The sequence below is a fragment of the Balearica regulorum genome, chromosome 8 (assembly GCF_011004875.1).
Source record: "Balearica regulorum gibbericeps isolate bBalReg1 chromosome 8, bBalReg1.pri, whole genome shotgun sequence".
NCBI lineage: Eukaryota > Metazoa > Chordata > Aves > Gruiformes > Gruidae > Balearica > Balearica regulorum.
The window spans coordinates 24,211,861-24,229,463 of record NC_046191.1 but is presented as its reverse complement, the minus strand read 5'-3'; the positions used below and the strand labels follow the sequence as shown (position 1 = coordinate 24,229,463).

Below are 17,603 nucleotides of genomic sequence, written 5' to 3'. Positions count from 1 at the left end.
AAATTACCACTGGTTTATGGGACATACCAAAAGTCCAATATTAAAGCTGAGATACATGATATAGTCTATGGGTCCAAACAAAATGTTTTTAAAAAATGTTGTTTATAGCAATGCCACATACATATATCTTGTATCAAGCACGATATGTATAAGCATGTCCATAAAAAAAGCCCTTTACTTTCAATGTTCTAGTAACTTAAAACTATTTTTCAGTATTACCCAAAGTGCTTGAACAAATTAGAGAACCACCTAAAAAGACTGTCTATTTAGGAAGAGGCACTATGTTAATATTGCTATAGTTCTGATGCCAGGAAAGAGCATTTTTATTTATTTAGTACTTGCTTGAAACTTTAGCAGAAAGATAATTAAAACCCAGAGAGGTGTACTGCAGTTAGTAACACAGAATACTTTAGGAGTTCATGAGACTGGATACTTCCAGACATCCTTCCCACTGATTCAGAACAGGGCTGACTTCAAAGTTAGATCAGTTTTCTCAGGGCCTTGTCCCACAGAGTTCCGAGTGTCTCCACGCACAAAGGTCCCACCACCTCTCTGGGCAGCCTGTTCCACTGCCTGTCAACTCTCACTGCGAAAAACATTTTTCCCTGTTAATCAGGCCAGAATTCCCCTTGCAGCAAGTTGCGACTGTTGGCTGTCATCCTTTCACTGTGCATCTCCAAGAGTCTGGCTCTATCTCCTCTGTAACCGCCCATTATCAAACAGAAGACAGCAATTACATCTCTACTCCAGCCCAAACAAGCCCAGTTACCCTCTGCCTCTCTTCATGTGTCATGTGTGTCAGTCATGTGTGACTTTGTCTGGACTTTCCAGTTTGTTGGCTTTTCTTATAGTGATGGTCTCAAAACTGGACACAGTAGTAGAGTACTGTGGCTTCATAAGTACCATAAAGAGAGTAATTATTAGTTCTCTTGATCTGCTAGCCAAACTGGGGTTGGGGTGTGTGCACATATACATAAATACACACACGCATACAAGCCACACACCGTCTTTTTCAAAGCAAGAAATCCTCAGAAAAAAAAAATCAGGGAAGATACTGGAGTAGGAAGAGAGAAGGAAAAGAATGTTCGCAACTGGTCTCCTGATTTATTACGTGCATATCCCACACTACAGATGAGCTGCAGCAGAAAGAGGGGTATTTGGCCTTCCTTCACACAGATAGTAAAAACATGGTAAACTTTGCTTTCTAGAGACACAAAATGATACAACAGACTACAAAACAGCAGAATAATACTGCAAACATAATTGATGTAAGAACACTCTTCCAGATTTTAGTAACTTATATAGGAGATACAAGAACAGTGTTCTAGATTTTAGTAATTTACCTAAGAGACTTACGGAACAGATACTCAGCACCTTTCTTTTATATAAAAATGATATTCTGAAGAGGAAAATAATTTTATGTTTACATTTAAATTTAAATTTCCATAGGTGGATGTCATATTTCAGTATACTTTTCAAATAATGCTTTAGCAATTTATTTACCTGATGTACATATTCATCCATACTTGAAGGCATATCAAAATTTACTACCAGTTTGACATTGACAAGGTCAAGCCCGCGTCCAAGGACTCCAGTACTTACTATAACTTCATACTTCTCTTGAAGTAATCCCTGGCAAGGGAGGAATAAGCAAAAGTTAATTCTTTTTTCCTTATTTATATTTTGAACATCTTCAAGCATTGGCTAGATTTAGTTATACAGTTTAAGAACACACCCAGTGGGATTATTACATTGCAGATGAGAGAATGGCCCCTCCGTATTCTTGACTTAAATAGCAGTATAATTCACAGAGTTAATTAAAGAGAGATCAAAATCACCATTTTAATAAAAAAAATCATAAATTAATGTTAAATGCATATTTAAATTCCCATTTCAAGGCAAATAAATACTGGAGACTATTTCCTAGGTTATCTGCATTTACAATGGCAGTATTATCCACAGTTTTGTTTGGTCCCATCTGTCTCTCCTCTCCCTCAGCAATACTCCCAGGTTTTACTGCAGAAAAGCAGTAAATTATGACTTAATTCATCCAAATTAAGCCACCTTCAAAAAAATTGTCCATTTTAAATCCATCAAAACCCCCGTAACTTTCAGAGGCACAAACCTGTAATATGTCTGTTCTTTCCACCTGAGACTTTTCAGAATGCATAGCTGTACATTGCAATCCTGTAATCTTATGAACAGCATCACTCAACAGATCTGCTCCTAGCTTACAGTCCACAAACACCAACACTGGAGGTTTGAAGAGCTTCTTATCCTGTAAAATTAAACAGTTTATGTAAGAAGGTATTACAACAGTTTGCTGCTCATCATCAGCAACTTGGATTCAGTTTCTTCTGCTCATTATCTCTAATATTAAAAACATTTGCAGATGAATAAATGTTCTTACACTCTAGATAAGAAAGAACAAGATACCAGCCATGAAATGATACTAATCTGTACGTGATAAACATATAATGATTTGTGGACTGAGAACCCGAGTTTTTATCTTTCACTGGGCAACCTCGTCTAGTGGAAAGTGTCCCTACCCATGGCAGGGGGATTGGAACTAGATGATCCTTGAGGTCCCTTCCGACCCAAACCATTCTATGATTCTATGATATCAATACATGCTTTTTTTTAGAAGTCAGAAGCTTTCTTTTATGTTTCTTTAAATGTTACATAATAATTCTGAATTTCTTTAAGTTCTGAGGTTCAGTTAGGTTCCTATTTACTTTTTGGATAACCTCAGACAAGACTCCAAAATTCCCCCCCCCCCCCCCAAGTACTCATAAAAGACATATATTATTATTCATATAAAGAAAATTCAAGAAAGAACTAAATTAACTTTCTCACTGGTTTCTTCAATGACTTTTCAAATGACAAACCACTCCCACGCTGTAAAGCAGCTATGACAGTTTAAGAAAGTCTTGTTCCTGTACCACTCACAGATAATCAGTACAAACCTTTGGGATGCCATACTGCGAATCACAAAAAAAATTATCAAGATTGTAATTTTTAACTTAGATCCCAGCAAGTTTGCTGCTAGATCCCAATCTAGTTTGCTGCTGCACAGAAGGAGCTGTGAGTGATGGGGGTGGAATAATCCCTGAAATTGCCATTAAAGCTCCTACATTGCAGAACTACTGAACTAGTTAGTGCAGTTGTATGCTTAACCTCACTCCACCTCTTCACTACATACAGATTAGAATTAAAGATGAGAACTTGACAGAGATGTGTAAAGACATGAAGAATTGTGTAAGTTGTTCTTATGAGAAAAATACTACACTCACATTTAGTATCTCAAACAGCTTTTTCTTTTTAGATGGTTCTTCTACCCACAAAATAATTTGGCGAACATTGGAACATGGCAGATTCTTTTCTCCAATTGTTATTCTTACAAAATTGTGCAGAAGCTGATTTGCTAAGTGTTCAATGCCTACTGGAATCGTGGCTGACACCAGTATGGTTTGATGATCATGAGAGATGTCTTCCAAAATGTCCAACACTTGCTGCTGGAAACCCATTTTTAACATGGTATCCACCTAAGTGAAAAGTATTAGATTTGTATCAGATTTTTTCATAGCAGCAGAATCCTGAACTTGAATCAACAGAAGAACCATAATATGTATGTAATAATCCAAATTCAGGAGTATTTTCAGTCAGAAGAAAAGCTAACTGAGAAAATTAAAACCAAATGGTTCACACTGGTCTAGCAGCATTATCCTGACAGGTATCGAAGTCTTCTATAGCCAAAAGAACATGCATTGTTCAAACACATTTCAAATGGTGTTAAAAAATTAATTTTTCTCTCAAGAAATAAATTTTATCTTTATAATGAACACTCTGTATGTTTAATCAGTTCAACTAGACACCCACACTGGCTCGTCAAGGACCTCTGTATAGGCAATACAGCCCCAGTAACTAAAAACTTACTTCATCCACCACTACAATTTTTACGCCATGCAGTTGAACAGAACTTTGCTTTAAAATCTCAAGAAGTCTTCCAGGTGTTGCTATTATAACCTAACAAAAGGCAGGGAAAACAACAGGAGTTAGAAATTCCTTGAAAGACAGATGACTATCCTAGAAAAACTGTAAAGCACATAGCCGAGAAGGGCACTCATCAGTGAAATTACTTAACGGTCAAGAAAATCTTAAAACTTTTACAGATAACTTCATAAATTATGAAGCCTCAAAAGGAAATGGACCTTTTAGAACTCTAATGGAAGTGTCTAAATATAAGCAATGTAATCTGCATTAAAAATGAACTATTTTTGCTGTAAATTACAACTCCTTGTCTAATAAAATGGCATATTTCAGTCTTTGAAAGCAGCAATATTACACGACACGTTTTCAAAAACAAAAAAAGCTATTATATATTTAATCAAAAATCAAAATGTTAAAAAAGAAATATTACTGTAAAATTTTCAAGAGCTAACAATTATTTTAGTAGTTTAGACTTAGGAAAGCACGTCTTTTTGTGTCCATGTATGTCAACAGTAACATTTTTCTTTTCTGTGAATGTCACAAAAACATAACTCTCCACAGGATCTTTCCACGCTATAGTCCTTACCTTAACACTTTGCTTGAGACGGTGAAGCTGTGGTGGCAGTGGTAAACCTCCTACCAGAAGAACTGTTCTCATGTTTGGTAAACCAGCCATCAGTTCTTTAGCTTGTCTCTCTATCTGAATTGCTAACTCCCTTGTTGGTGCCAAAATAAGGGCAGATGGAGTTTCTGTCTAGAAAGAGGGGGAGGAAATCTGCTGAATATCGAATTTTGTTACATATTATTTAGATAAAAAGCTTTCAAGATTAAATCTCCCAATACTAAAATATAAAGTATATAGCGCAGCTACTGTGGATACATACCATTAGACTGCTAATACCCTTTCTATCTGAAAGACCAGGATTATACCTTTAACAACGCAGGCCAAGGAAGCGTATCCCTCAGTTACTCAACTTTTGAAAACAAATAATTAATGCATGTATAAGTACACTGTTGGAATAGTTTCCTGACACAAAAAAAAAGGCCCAAAAAGCTAGCAGTCATTTGTAAAGATTGTTTTTTTCTATTTTAGTTATTGCACTGAATCTGTAACAGAAATTCAGAATAAATTCCACATGAACTCAAAACACAGGATGCTAGCTGAATCTAGAAATCATTAAAAAGGGTTTTAGAAGTGTTGGTATTACTGGAACAGACTATTTCCCTTTACTATCTTGCACACCACTAAGTAAAAACATTAAGCACTAGCCAGAGAAGATAAGCAGTGATAGGAACTTTATACAGCAAAAACAGAATTTCATTTTAAGATGAAGGAGGATAGAGTTATATTAGATATTAGGAATAAATTCTTCACTGTGAGGGTGGTGAGACACTGGCACAGGTTGCCCAGAGAAGCTGTGGAGGCCCCATCCCTGGAAGTGTTCAAGGCCAGGTTGGATGGGGCTTTGGGCAACGTGGTCTAGTGGAGGGTGTCCCTGCCCATAGCAGGGGAGTTGGACCAGATGATCTTTAAGGTCCCTTCCAACCCAAACCATTCTATAATATGTCTCTGAAATTTAAAAACAAAATCAATAACCCCTCTGACCCACTATTAGTCAGCCAGAGTAGAGATGAATCATTAAAGTGGTACAGACTTGATTTTTTGTTGTTGTTGTTCCTTATATAAGGATCTTCAACTGAATTATCACCTCACTGATATTTCTGCAACCCAGAAAATACAAAATTACAGGTAGTAATTCCTCTCAGATTAATATAGTTAACTAACTGCAGTTAACACATACTAACAAAGTAAAAAGAACATAAGGTAAAATGGGGGGTGGGGAATACAAGAAAGAATAATGGTCTAGCTCCAAGGTGCATTATTTCAATAACACTGATCACTTTTTCAGCAAATAAACAAAGCTCTCTCATATACTGATACTACAATCAGAAATTCATTTAACAGTTTTCTGGATGGTATGTGTTTCTTTCTGGTCTTCAATTGGAATATTTACAATTGACCAAGAGTAGGAGGTTGTTCCTTTCCCACTGCATCATCAGGGAACTACATAGTTAAATACTTGTGTCAAGAACAGCTTTATGAGTTGTTTTCAACTGGGCAAAGTGTTTAACTGAACAACTTACCACCACAAAAAAAGGTATCTATCTAGATGTGAAGAAGCCAGGAACTGTCAAGTATCTCATAACCTGATTACCCTTGTGCTCTTAACACCTCATCTCTCATGTTAAAAATGAAAATTATTTTAACAACAAAATAAAATTATTTCTTGACAAACACATTTAACTTGTAAAGTACCCTGAAGATGAAGAATGAGAAAGATGATGTAGAGAAACTCATTGAGGCTCCAATTTTTTCATGTTATTATAAGCACATAACTGTCCTGCAGACTTTAACGATGATCAGACTCTTGTTCTTAAATGCTCCCATTCTAAAAACTAATGACATAGTGCTTTAAAGATTAAAAGTTACATAAATAATTTTTAAATTATTAATTTGAAAAAAATTATGCATATGTGTATATATATACACAAACATCTGTGTGTGCGTATATATATGTGTGTGTGTGTATGTGTATATATTGTGTGTATATACATAAAGGCATCTAAACAGTCCAAAACATCAACCAGAATCAGGTCCAGAATTTTCAAATGTATTCTTATGCATCTCTTTTTGAATAAAACCACTGGAGGAAAAAGCAATACTGAACCACACACAAGGTCCAGAATACTATTTGCCATTACTTCTCATCATACATTCATGTCCTCACAAAGCAAAAGTTTTCTTAATTGCTTTTTCCCACACTCTCAAAGGGGAGACTGTTTAACTACAGGATTTCAAAAGTTCTATAACCCCAAATTCCTATAATTATCTGATAGTCAGCTGAACGTATTCCAACAGAAACTACTCTGGGAAATTATGCCAATGCCAAAAAAGCTCTTTCAGCCATCTAATATGTTAAGATACAGGAACAACTACTTGCAGAGTGCCTGGAATTTTCTCTTAAGTCATTTAGGAAGTTTACTACAGAATTTAGTTACTTTTTGTACCAAGGAGAATCTGTATACTAGATAATATTAATAGAGTTGCTTTATCTCCTGACCAAAGTGAAAAAACATTCAAAGTCATTAAGAATAATCAGCACCTCCCAATGCTGCATCAAAAGTATAATAAATCATTGAATGTCAATAAAACACATTGCAATTACATTCTCAGTTACATTGGGAATCCAAGACACAAAGTTGCAAACCATTTTCTTTAAACACACAAAGTTTCATTACCTCTTTCAAAACCTTCATAATAACAGGGAGTAGGAAGGCTGCTGTTTTTCCAGAGCCTGTGTCTGCGCTAGCCACAATATCCCTCCCTAACAGTCCAATAGGGATCATTTGCATTTGGATGGGAGTTGGGACTTCATAGCCAGAATTTTTTAAATTATGGTTTAAAGTTTCAGGAAAACCACAGTGCTCAAACTCTACAATAGGTCTTGGAACTTGCTGGCCCTGGACAGCAATACCTAGCTGCAGTTTAAGGTTCTCAATCTGATCATCTCGCAAACCTAAAATAAAGGAATGATCTTTGTAGAAATAAGGTGTGTTAAATAGGTGAGTATCTGCTCGATTTTCTTCTTTTGTGAGTTGATCCGATTTTAGCTTTTTTTCCTTTTCTTGAGATTGTAGAAGGTGTTTGGCTTTACATTCCAAGCTACAAACATCTTCATCTGTTTTATCGCAGATGTACTCTCCATAGCGACCACACACAACACATACAGGTTCTCCAGGTTCTGGCCAACGCTGGGATTTGCTGAAGGATTTTATGGGTTCTTCCAAAGAGCTATCTTCATCACTATTTTGGTTGTCCTTTCCCAAAGTTGTATTTGGAACACCAAGATCTCCAGCTACGGGTTCTGTGCATTCTTGTACAACTTCATTCAAATTGCATCTTGAAGCACAAGTTTCTGTTCTAACCAACTTACAGTCTTGGAACTCTGTGGTCTCTTCCAGCAAAGATTCTCCAGAAGACAGTTTCTTTTTCTTAGCTGTACAATCTTTGTCGTCATCAACAGTCCTCTTGACTTTAACAGATCTTGGTAAAAACATGCTTCAGTACACTAGAAAGAAAATTGTTACAGTTCTTAGAAACTACTACCATTGAGAAAAGTACATTTTACTGTTACCACAAAAAAAAAATATATTTGCAAACCTAGAAACCAACTTTCAATCCCTGAAAAGATCTAGAAATTGCCTCGTTTAAAAACAATCTTGGTCTTAGCAATGTCGATGCAATGTAAAGCAGTACTTCAAAATAACAGTGGAAGCACAGAACAATACAGAGAGATCCATATTAGACATTTGCAGTTGAATAAAAACTTTCATTTTCACTATCTGTCAGGAAATTTATCCATTTTGAGAGTCAGTCATATTTAAATCTTTGGAGAATTTAGTTGTTTCTAAGATGACATATAGAAACAAAACATGCATTCTTTTAAGCTATGGAAAAAACCACCAAATAAAATCATCAATTTTGAAAAGGATGTGAAATTTACTACAGGACCCACCTAAGACCACTCCTTTTGTTGTCCTTTTCAAAGTTTACCCAAATGTAAAAAAACTGTAAACTCTGAGATCTGTTTAGAGCACAGCTCTGTTCAGGGTGTCAAAGAAAAGGCAAAGACCTAGATGATCAATTTGCCAAGTCTCTGCTGTAATACAAGGAAGCTGAATTAAGTGTCCATAAATAACCATACCTTTTATATTCTTAAACTTTGAGTAGCTGAATGTGAAAGTATCAGATGTTCTCACCAATCGTTTGGTATGGTACAATCAGTAAACAAAGTACACGAAATATAATTTTATTCTGAATTAATCGTACTGTCTATACAAGTCTCTGTCAACTTCTTTTTATACCAGTTTTCTAAAAATACACAAAGCTATCTCTATATTTACAGGCAGCTTTTTTTTCTGTGTAACTCAAAGCAATTCAGAACGATGAGGCATCAGCAGGCAGCTCACCGGTCGGATGAGCTCTGCTGACTGAAATCCGCGGGTAGAACGCGGGCAGACCCGATGTTCTGGGACGGAGGTTGCTCCTCCGTGCTGTTGGATCAGCAGCCAGATCTCACCACTTAATTTTTCGCACCTAATCAGAACTCCCCACAACAAACCTCTTCACAAACTCAGTAACCTCTCAGGTGAGGGGAGCAAACCGTGCTCACGGAGCGCCAGGCTGACGAAAAAGACTACATCCTTAAGGGTCCCGTCCTGCCGTCAGCGGTGACCCCGCTGGGAAGCCCCCTGCCCGCAGGGCTCCGGGGCAGCACGGCATCCTCTTCCCCCGCCTGCCCCAGCCCTCCTCTCCGGCAGGAGCTACACACCCCACCCAGAAGACCAAGACGGCGGGGAGCCCTTTCAATCCGCCAGCCTCCCCCGCCCCACCGCTGCGAGGCGGAGCCCGGCCCCCACCACCTCCTCCTCGCCGGCGCAGCGACGTCGCTTCACGTACCGCTACCGACCAGCCGTCGGCTCTGCCGCGGCCTCTCCTCACAAAATGGCGGCGGCCTCACGCAGGCAGCGTCGGGCGAGCGGCCGGCGGAAACAGCGAGCCGCCGCTCCGCTGCCGGAGTGCTGGGACAGCAGCGGGAGGGCGCGCCGGCGACGGGGCGAGCCCAGGGGAAGTGAGACGAGAGGCGGGGGCTCTCAGCCGCACGGGAAGGAGAGACACGGCACGGTGGGAAGTCACCGGCGACCGTGCGGGCTGAGCCGAGGGCGAGCGGCGAAACGGTGGCGACTGCCCGCAGCCCTACACGGGAAGAGACGCGGGCGAGCTCCCCGCTCCCGGGGGCTGGCCAGGCCCGTGGCGGCCCAGCCTGCGTGCTGGGTTTGGGAGGCGAAAGCCGCATCGCCAGGAGATGTCGCCGCTGAGTTCAGTTTCGGTTTTTAGGGACTGGACGCCCGGCTGGTGACCCTCTTGAGGTCTGCGGGGTGGGCTCGCCCCGCGTTCCCCTCATGTATTTACAGGTGAGCTGCCACACGCTACAAACACAGGTATTTGCACACATGAGAAAAACAAGTTATTACTACACATGATGAAGGCGTAAGGTATGCCAGATAAATGCCCAGCATATGTCATGACCCACTTAAAACAGCATGATGAAAGAGCTGTTCATATACTGCAAATTAAGGAAGTTATTATTTTCAATAATAAATAAGCATCCCTTACTTATACTACATCACAATGCATGAGAACACCACAATTTATCACATTTCACTGCAGGGCAGAAGAAACTTTAAGACTTAACTTCAACCAGCGCTCTGCAAGACAGCCTAGGTGCAACAACTGCCCTAGGCAAACAAAGTTCATGGAAAAGAGTACCAAGGCTTGTATGTACGTCCACTGAGAAGGCTGATAGTTTTAGCTGCTTGGCCACAGTGAACAGGGTGGTCACTGCTACTCCCTTTCTTTCCAAGGACTCATGTTACCAGAAGGAGGTGAGTCAACTTGTCCCAGGTACTCCCTTGCAACACCAGGTCCCTGAGGTGGTATCACTGCACGCACACCATTTGCAGGAGGTCCTGGTTCTGAGCACAAGCAGGAAGACCAGAATATTCCCAAAGTCAAAGTGTACCCTACGGCCATAAATGATTTGGTGTATGGGAAAGATATCTTGCTGGGAGCTACCTGGGTTGATAAATACTACAAAACAGATTGTATCTTACCTCCCTCTTCCTCCAACATTGATGCCATTAGCCTGAAAGCATCCATGTTGATGGGGAGTTCCATTGTCTTTCTGGCTCATTACTTTTGTTGGTGACCACCACAATCATTTCCTGCTAAAAGAAAGAATCCATAAATACTAGCAGCCCCTTTGGAAACAGTTTAATGGCAGCCCAGAGGAACAGTCAGAGGAGCCGGTGGGAATGGGGTTAAAACACAGGCACAAAGCTGGGGCTTTCAAGCAGCTGGCTGCAGTATTCTCTAACCTTCGAGTCCAGTCACACTTCAAACATGGTCTATCTTAAAGTATCTTGGATTTCTTTGTGGTAGATTACCACAGTAGCAAGACAAAGTCAGTGCAAATAAGGAGTCTGGGTCTGCATGGGATTTTTAATTTTACGTGGGTATTTCTAGGCATGAAAATTCTAGGCATGAAAAACTGTCGGGCACCTTTCCCCCACACTCCATACATTCCTCATTCTCTGTGAAAATCCCAACCTCTCTCTGATTCAGCCTCTGTCATTCCTCTTTGTTTGCACTGACTTTCCTTTTTTCATTTTCCCTCCTGAAGAGTTTCTAACATAGGCTAATTTCCTTTTCTTACTTCCATTTTTACAAGGTCATTTCCTGGAATTCAAAACATCTTTTACTCAATAAAGACCAGTATTTCAACAGTATTCAATCTGATACAAGATGCTTCACACTCTATAAAGTCCATATACCAAAATGCAAACATCCTATATGTATCAGATATTCTATTTTTTGCTAACAATAAATGCAACAAAATACTAATCTAATGGAAATAACTTAATCTAAAGAAAATTAATGTACCTTTTTATTATAGTAAGAACACTGTTTGTTGAAAGCTACCATTTGCCTTCTCATTCAATGAGAGAATTTTGCACACTTAGATTACGCACACACATTCAAGCTCTTAAGATTAAATAATATGTCCATACCGTAATACAGCTACTTAGCTTTTTTGTTCATAGTACTTATTCCTGCTGTTGTAAGCTGCAAAATGCAGAAATCTAGTACACGCATTTCTGTGGAAGGAATAATGTAGTCAGTGGGTGTATTCCATGATTCACTTATGGATGCACGACTTTCAATTTTTGCTCTACCCTGTATTTGTTTCATGAGAACACTATTTTGTTAGTAATGAACACTTTCTAATTAGGTACTGATTTTTTTTTTATAATCACTTTGAAAATACAAATATTATGTTGCATTTTATAAGATCATTATTATATAACAAGTTATTATAAATGCAACACAAACTGACATTCTCCAAACAGAAAACCTGCCTCTACTGTTTATAGTACACACTAATAGCTTTCTTTTCTTTAGCATATAACAGTCTTTCAGATGAACCGAGACTTCATCACAGCAGTAAAGATAAAAGGAGGTCAGAGATTATTCAAGCTGGTTAAAGACTAAAGAAACCAAGTATTGAACAGTCTGCAGGATTACGTTACCAAAAAAAACCGCCAAATGAGCAGCCTCCCCCTCTCTCATTACATCCTCAATTATGTAGGAATCCTTAAAGAATTGTTCAATAAGGACAACTGTTCATACCTACTAAAAAACTTCTGTATTACCAGAAAAGGTTGACACCCCTGTGATTATGGGAAATGCCACTGATAAAGAATACTCGACTTTCCAAAAGCTGTTAAGAGGTTCCTCACCAGAAGTTTTGAGGACACTAAAAAAAAAAAAAAAAAAAGCAGGGTAAGAGGAAATGATCTTGCATTGACATACCATTGATTAGAATACAGGAAAAAAAAGTTTAGGGACGCACTAATAAGGGGTCCCACAACAGGGGGAGGGAAGCCACCACCGAATTATGCAAAACTTGGTACTGTTTTGCAGATTGATACTGCAACCTGAAGACCAGGAAAGTGAGAAAGTTTGCTGGCAATGTCTCAGATACTTAACACAAGCTTTACAAGAGCCTTAGAAAGCTTAGTTATGATGACAGGTAAAATTCAGACAGACAAATGCAAACCTAGGTACACAGACAGTGACATTGAGTATAGAACGATAAGCTCTGAAATGTGCATTACTATTCAGAAACAAGATCTGAATATTAAGAGGAATTACTTCATTAAAGCATCAGTTCAGTGTGCAACAGCAGTCAGAAAAACAAAGTTACATGGTAGGAAATACTACGAAAGGTATAGAGAACATTACTGTATAAACTGACAGTTCACCTATATGAATGCTCCTTGTAACTGTGATTTCCCCATCACTCACTCTCCTTGCTTGAGAAAGACTACAGTAGATATTGAAATTAAGTTTTAGAAAAGGAGTCTATAGATATTCAGAGGCATGAAAGGGCTTACCTGCAAGACACAACTAAACAAAAACTCATCAGTCTGAAAAAGAGATGACTGAGGAACAAATACAGTAGATCTACTATACCTTGAGTGGCTCATAAGGGCTGGACAGGTATCGATAGTTCATTCTTTCTTCCAACAACATGACCAACAGTGAGGTATTAACAGAAATACTAACAAAATAGATCTTTTTCAGCCATTGCTTTGACACGCTCTAAGTGCACTACACTTTTTTAAATTGTAATATGCTTTATAGTAAGTTCTTACAAGTGAAAAGGAGTGCAAGCTTCCACAGAATGTAGTGGGTTATTCTTTACATGGAGAAGTTAATCAGGATAGATTTACCAAAACCTCTTCTGGAACAGATACCATGCTTTGTGAGGTCCCTAAGTAAATTTTCTTCCTGGGATAAAGCATAAACATTCTAGTCCAGTCCTAAGCCTTTGTAGAATGCTGAAATATGTAAGAGAAATAGATAGCCTTGGTGAATTTCATTCCCATCCTCTCAGCTTTTCATGCTGCTAATCAGATCTGAGGCAAATGACATTTTAATATGAGTTTTGAACTTCAAGTGTTGTACATTTAGAGTTCACCAGACTGTACAAAATGTCCCCAGACAAGATGCTTTCAGATATCCTATAAGGGTTTTGTCTTGGTATTCTTTTCTAAAAACTAGTTAATTCAAGCACTGGCTGAATAAAGCTGGGTTTAAGTCTCGTTAGAAAACCATGAACAATTAGGACAGTCATTTTCACACATTCTGGACAATTTATCTGGAGATTTCATCATGGAAATATCTTAAGGTTTCCAGGTAGTGTAAAAAAAAAAAAAAAAAAAAAAGTAGCATCTCTATTTTGTATACTCACATTTTAATTTAGCTGGTAAACCACCAAGAATTTACAATTTTCTCATCTTGTCTATCCTGCATGTGTTCCAGTACAATAGCTGCCTAGGAAAGTATCATGTATTGTTATTAGAAACCCTTGTTCAAATATAGTCCTTATAATTAATACACCTCTTCAGAGTAACTTCTAAAATAAATATTAGGAGCCACAGAAATCTAACAATGCACACCCAAACCCACAGGTACAAAAGGACTAGTACATACCAACGTGGATTTACTACACAGATATACAGCAACAAATTTCAACTTTATGCAGATTTCTGTTAGAATAACAAAAGATAGTAACCATTTATTAAAAGTCAAAATAAATAATGAAAACAATAATTCAAGCACAAATTATTAATACTAAGGTATCCCGCTTTTTGGTCTATTTTAAATTATATCAAGAAGATTTTTCCATATTCACTCATGGTTTCTATATCAAATACACAGAAAGCAAGCGTGACATCTTGGATTCCTGCCCTCAATTTAAAAACAGGCGCTTTGCCCAACATCATCTCACAGCCATTCTTTAGAAGCATGAACCAACTTTTCCTATCACTTGCAAATAATAAATAATTCAGTAAAACAAGATTGGATTAAAGCAGGAGACTGAAATCCCTCTACTCCTAGATACACTAAATTCATAAAACCCAGGCATTCTGCATACTAATTTAGAGACAGTATCACAAGCATTTCAAACAGCTGCTTGACTGTAGCATATGCCTCGGCTCTCCACAGCGATACCTGCCAGTGACCCCCCATTAATTAAAACCTGTCCAGAACACAACCTGTAGGCACCTTGCCACAAATCTGGCAAGCAGGCTGTTTCTCAAGTTCCACACAGTGATTTGATTAACAGATAAATACATCCCAAAGGGTAAGTGTCCAAAACATTTTAATACAGTGCATTTTAAGTTTCCTTTGTAGCCAAAATATCCTTGTACGGTGACTGAACTTTCCACTTCAGAGTGAGCTCCCAGTATTACTGAGAATGGACTCAAATTAGAGTCCAAATAGCACCTGATGTATCACTCCCTCAAGTGGCAAGTGTCACTACTGACAAATATGAAAATTAAAACGTACCTCAAAAGAATGTGTCTCGAGGAATGGTTTTGGTTTTTTTATTTATGCTATTAATTATTTTAAATATCTCAATATGTATCCTACATATCACTATTCTAAACTAAGGAATCCCAGTGCCTTAATGTTGTTTTTTAATGTTATAAACAGATGAAGTACATTAAGTTTGTGAAGATGCCACTTAGAGAACAGAAATTATTCCTTGATTTTTTTAATTTTTTTTTAAAGTGTGCCACAGTATGCATAATTGGAGTTAAAAAAATATCCACTGCTTCGGTGGAAGGGGGAGGGAACGTCTTTCCATTCGGAAGACACAGAAGTCAAAGCATGTATACTTGGGGATTGGCACCTGTGTCTGCTCCACTTGATGCTATGAAACTAAATATTTTTCTGTTTCTTTAATGCTTTGGGACTTTGAAGCCACTCAGCAGATTTGTAGTCAACAGCAACTCCAACCCAAAGCATACTTAATGAATAGTTTTTTGATTGAAAGAATCAGTGTGTCAATATTTCCACTGGTTTCTGAATTATAGCTTTAAAGCAACCACACCAGAAAAATCCGGATAATCTAAAAACAAATAATGGTGGCTAACCATTAACTAGTCAATTCTGCTAATATTCATACAAAATGTCCTGATTTAGTACAGATATTGCAAACAGTATTCTGAGGCCCAGTTTTTATAAGTTTGCTTAATCCAAACAGGCAACTCCTAAACTTTTTGAAAGTAAATAATCAGTAAAAGTAGTTTTGGACTAAGATTTTTGGGTTTCCTGAGCATTCTGTTTAAAGAGCCACATTCTAAGGAAATATTGGTTAATATTAGTCTCTGCAGAAATCTGTGATAAAATTGGAATTTAAAAAAATCTAATTAAATCTGAATTCTTAAAGCATATTACTGAGGTGTATTTAAAAAAAAAAAAGCAAACAGCAGTCCTGCCCTGAAGCTCTGGCATTAAATGCCACTACTCCATAGGGAAATAACTGTACAGGGCAAGTCATGCAAAAATTATGAACATAATGTATCTGATTATATGCTCAAATACTGCATATAATATTTACTTCGAGAATCAATGGACTCTCTGATTTAATATCACCTTCTTTGTACAAGATACAGAGTAGCTTTTTCCCATTAAAAGGAATAATTTTAGGATATAAGAATCATTTCAACTAACTTGCAAATCTCTGTTAGGTCTCTGAGACTTACAGAACAAAGATTTGATAAAAAGATTCCAAAGACAATTTCAAATTTCCATGGACATCAGTAACCAGTAAACCGGAACCCAGATTCTTAGAGAATTCAGGTGGAAATTAACAAGATTAAATAAATCTTGAAATAACTTGAAAATCTTGAAATAATCTTGAAAGGCATTAAGAATTAAAAATTCTCTCCTTTCACGTTAATCTATTTTTCTTTCTGAGAGGATATAAAACATTGCATTTGAAAGCTGCTTACCAGTTTGCCATTTAGATTTGTGTTCTAATTAATAAGGCTGGAGGCATATGAGATTGCAATCTATTCTAAAAAACAAGGTAACACTCCCACAACATGCACTTAGCGAAATTAAACCCTTTTTCCCCCCCACTGGGGTCCCAGACGAAAGGATGGGAGACGAAGAAAAGAAAATCCACTAGAGACAACAGGAATCATTACATTCCAGCTTGCCAGATGACCTGTGTTCGATGTATATTGCCACCTGCCCCCTCAATAAACTCTCTTTCCAATCATATCACTTAAGAGATTAAGACCTTTCTAATTAATCAGCAAGTATGATAAATGTAACAGTTTCTGCTCTGGTACATTGCATTTGTATTACAGGGAGACAGGTGGAAGAAGCACAGAGTTATAATCCATTAGCGTGACAGACTGAAGGAAAAATATACATCTGTCATGGTTTAACCTCAGTGGGCAACCAAGCCCCACACACCCACTTGCTCACTCCTGCCACGTCAAGATAGGGGAGACAATCAGAAAAGTGAGACAACTCAGGAGTTGAGATAAAGGCAATTTAATAGGTAAAGCAAAAGCCACGCAGACAAGCAAAGCAAAACAAGGAATTCATTCCCCACTTCCCATCGGCAGGCAGGTGTTCCACCATCCCCAGGAAAACAGGGTTCCATCACATGTAATGGTTACTTAGGAAGACAGACGCCGTAACGCCAAACGTTCCCTCCCCTTCCTCCTTCTTCCCCCCCAGCTTTATATGCTGAGCATGATGCCATATGGTATAGGATATTCCTGTGGTCAGCTGGGGTCAGCTGTCCCAGCTGTGTCCCCTCCCAGCTCCTTGTGCACTCCCAGCTCACTTGCTGGTGGGGTGGGATTAGAAGCAGAAAAGGCCTTGGCTCTGTGTAAGCACTGCTCAGCAGTAACAAAAACATCCCTGTGTTATCAACACTGTTTTCAGCACAAATCCAAAACACAGCCCCATACTAGCTACTATGAAGAAAATTAACTCTATCCCAGCCAAAACCAGCACAACATCATAAGCCTTTTGAATAAATGGATAGTAAATTTCCTTTTCCAACTGTAAACCTCCCACCAGCACTGATAATTTTGAGAGCAGAAACCACTGT

The 17,603-nt window shown here is 38.3% G+C and overlaps 1 protein-coding gene across 11 annotated transcripts in view; it reads right to left on the bottom strand.

Annotated features, from left to right (window-relative positions):
* The window catches only part of DDX59 (DEAD-box helicase 59), a 31,034-nt gene that overhangs the window by 526 nt on the left and 12,905 nt on the right, over positions 1-17,603 (bottom strand). For 3 of the 11 annotated variants that reach the window (XM_075760124.1, XM_075760121.1, XM_075760122.1), the window contains 7 exons: positions 10,726-10,839; positions 7,291-8,120; positions 4,577-4,744; positions 3,937-4,026; positions 3,294-3,545; positions 2,126-2,278; positions 1,504-1,632 (listed from right to left, as the gene is read on the bottom strand). In XM_075760124.1, coding sequence (XP_075616239.1) covers positions 1,504-1,632; positions 2,126-2,278; positions 3,294-3,545; positions 3,937-4,026; positions 4,577-4,744; positions 7,291-8,109 — 1,611 coding nt within the window. In that variant the 5' untranslated portion in view covers positions 8,110-8,120; positions 10,726-10,839. Of the gene's footprint in view, positions 1-1,503; positions 1,633-2,125; positions 2,279-3,293; positions 3,546-3,936; positions 4,027-4,576; positions 4,745-7,290; positions 8,121-9,193; positions 9,908-10,725; positions 10,840-17,603 lie in introns of those variants that run through there. The other 8 variants (XM_075760125.1, XM_075760123.1, XM_075760128.1 and 5 more) reach the window with 7 other exon arrangements.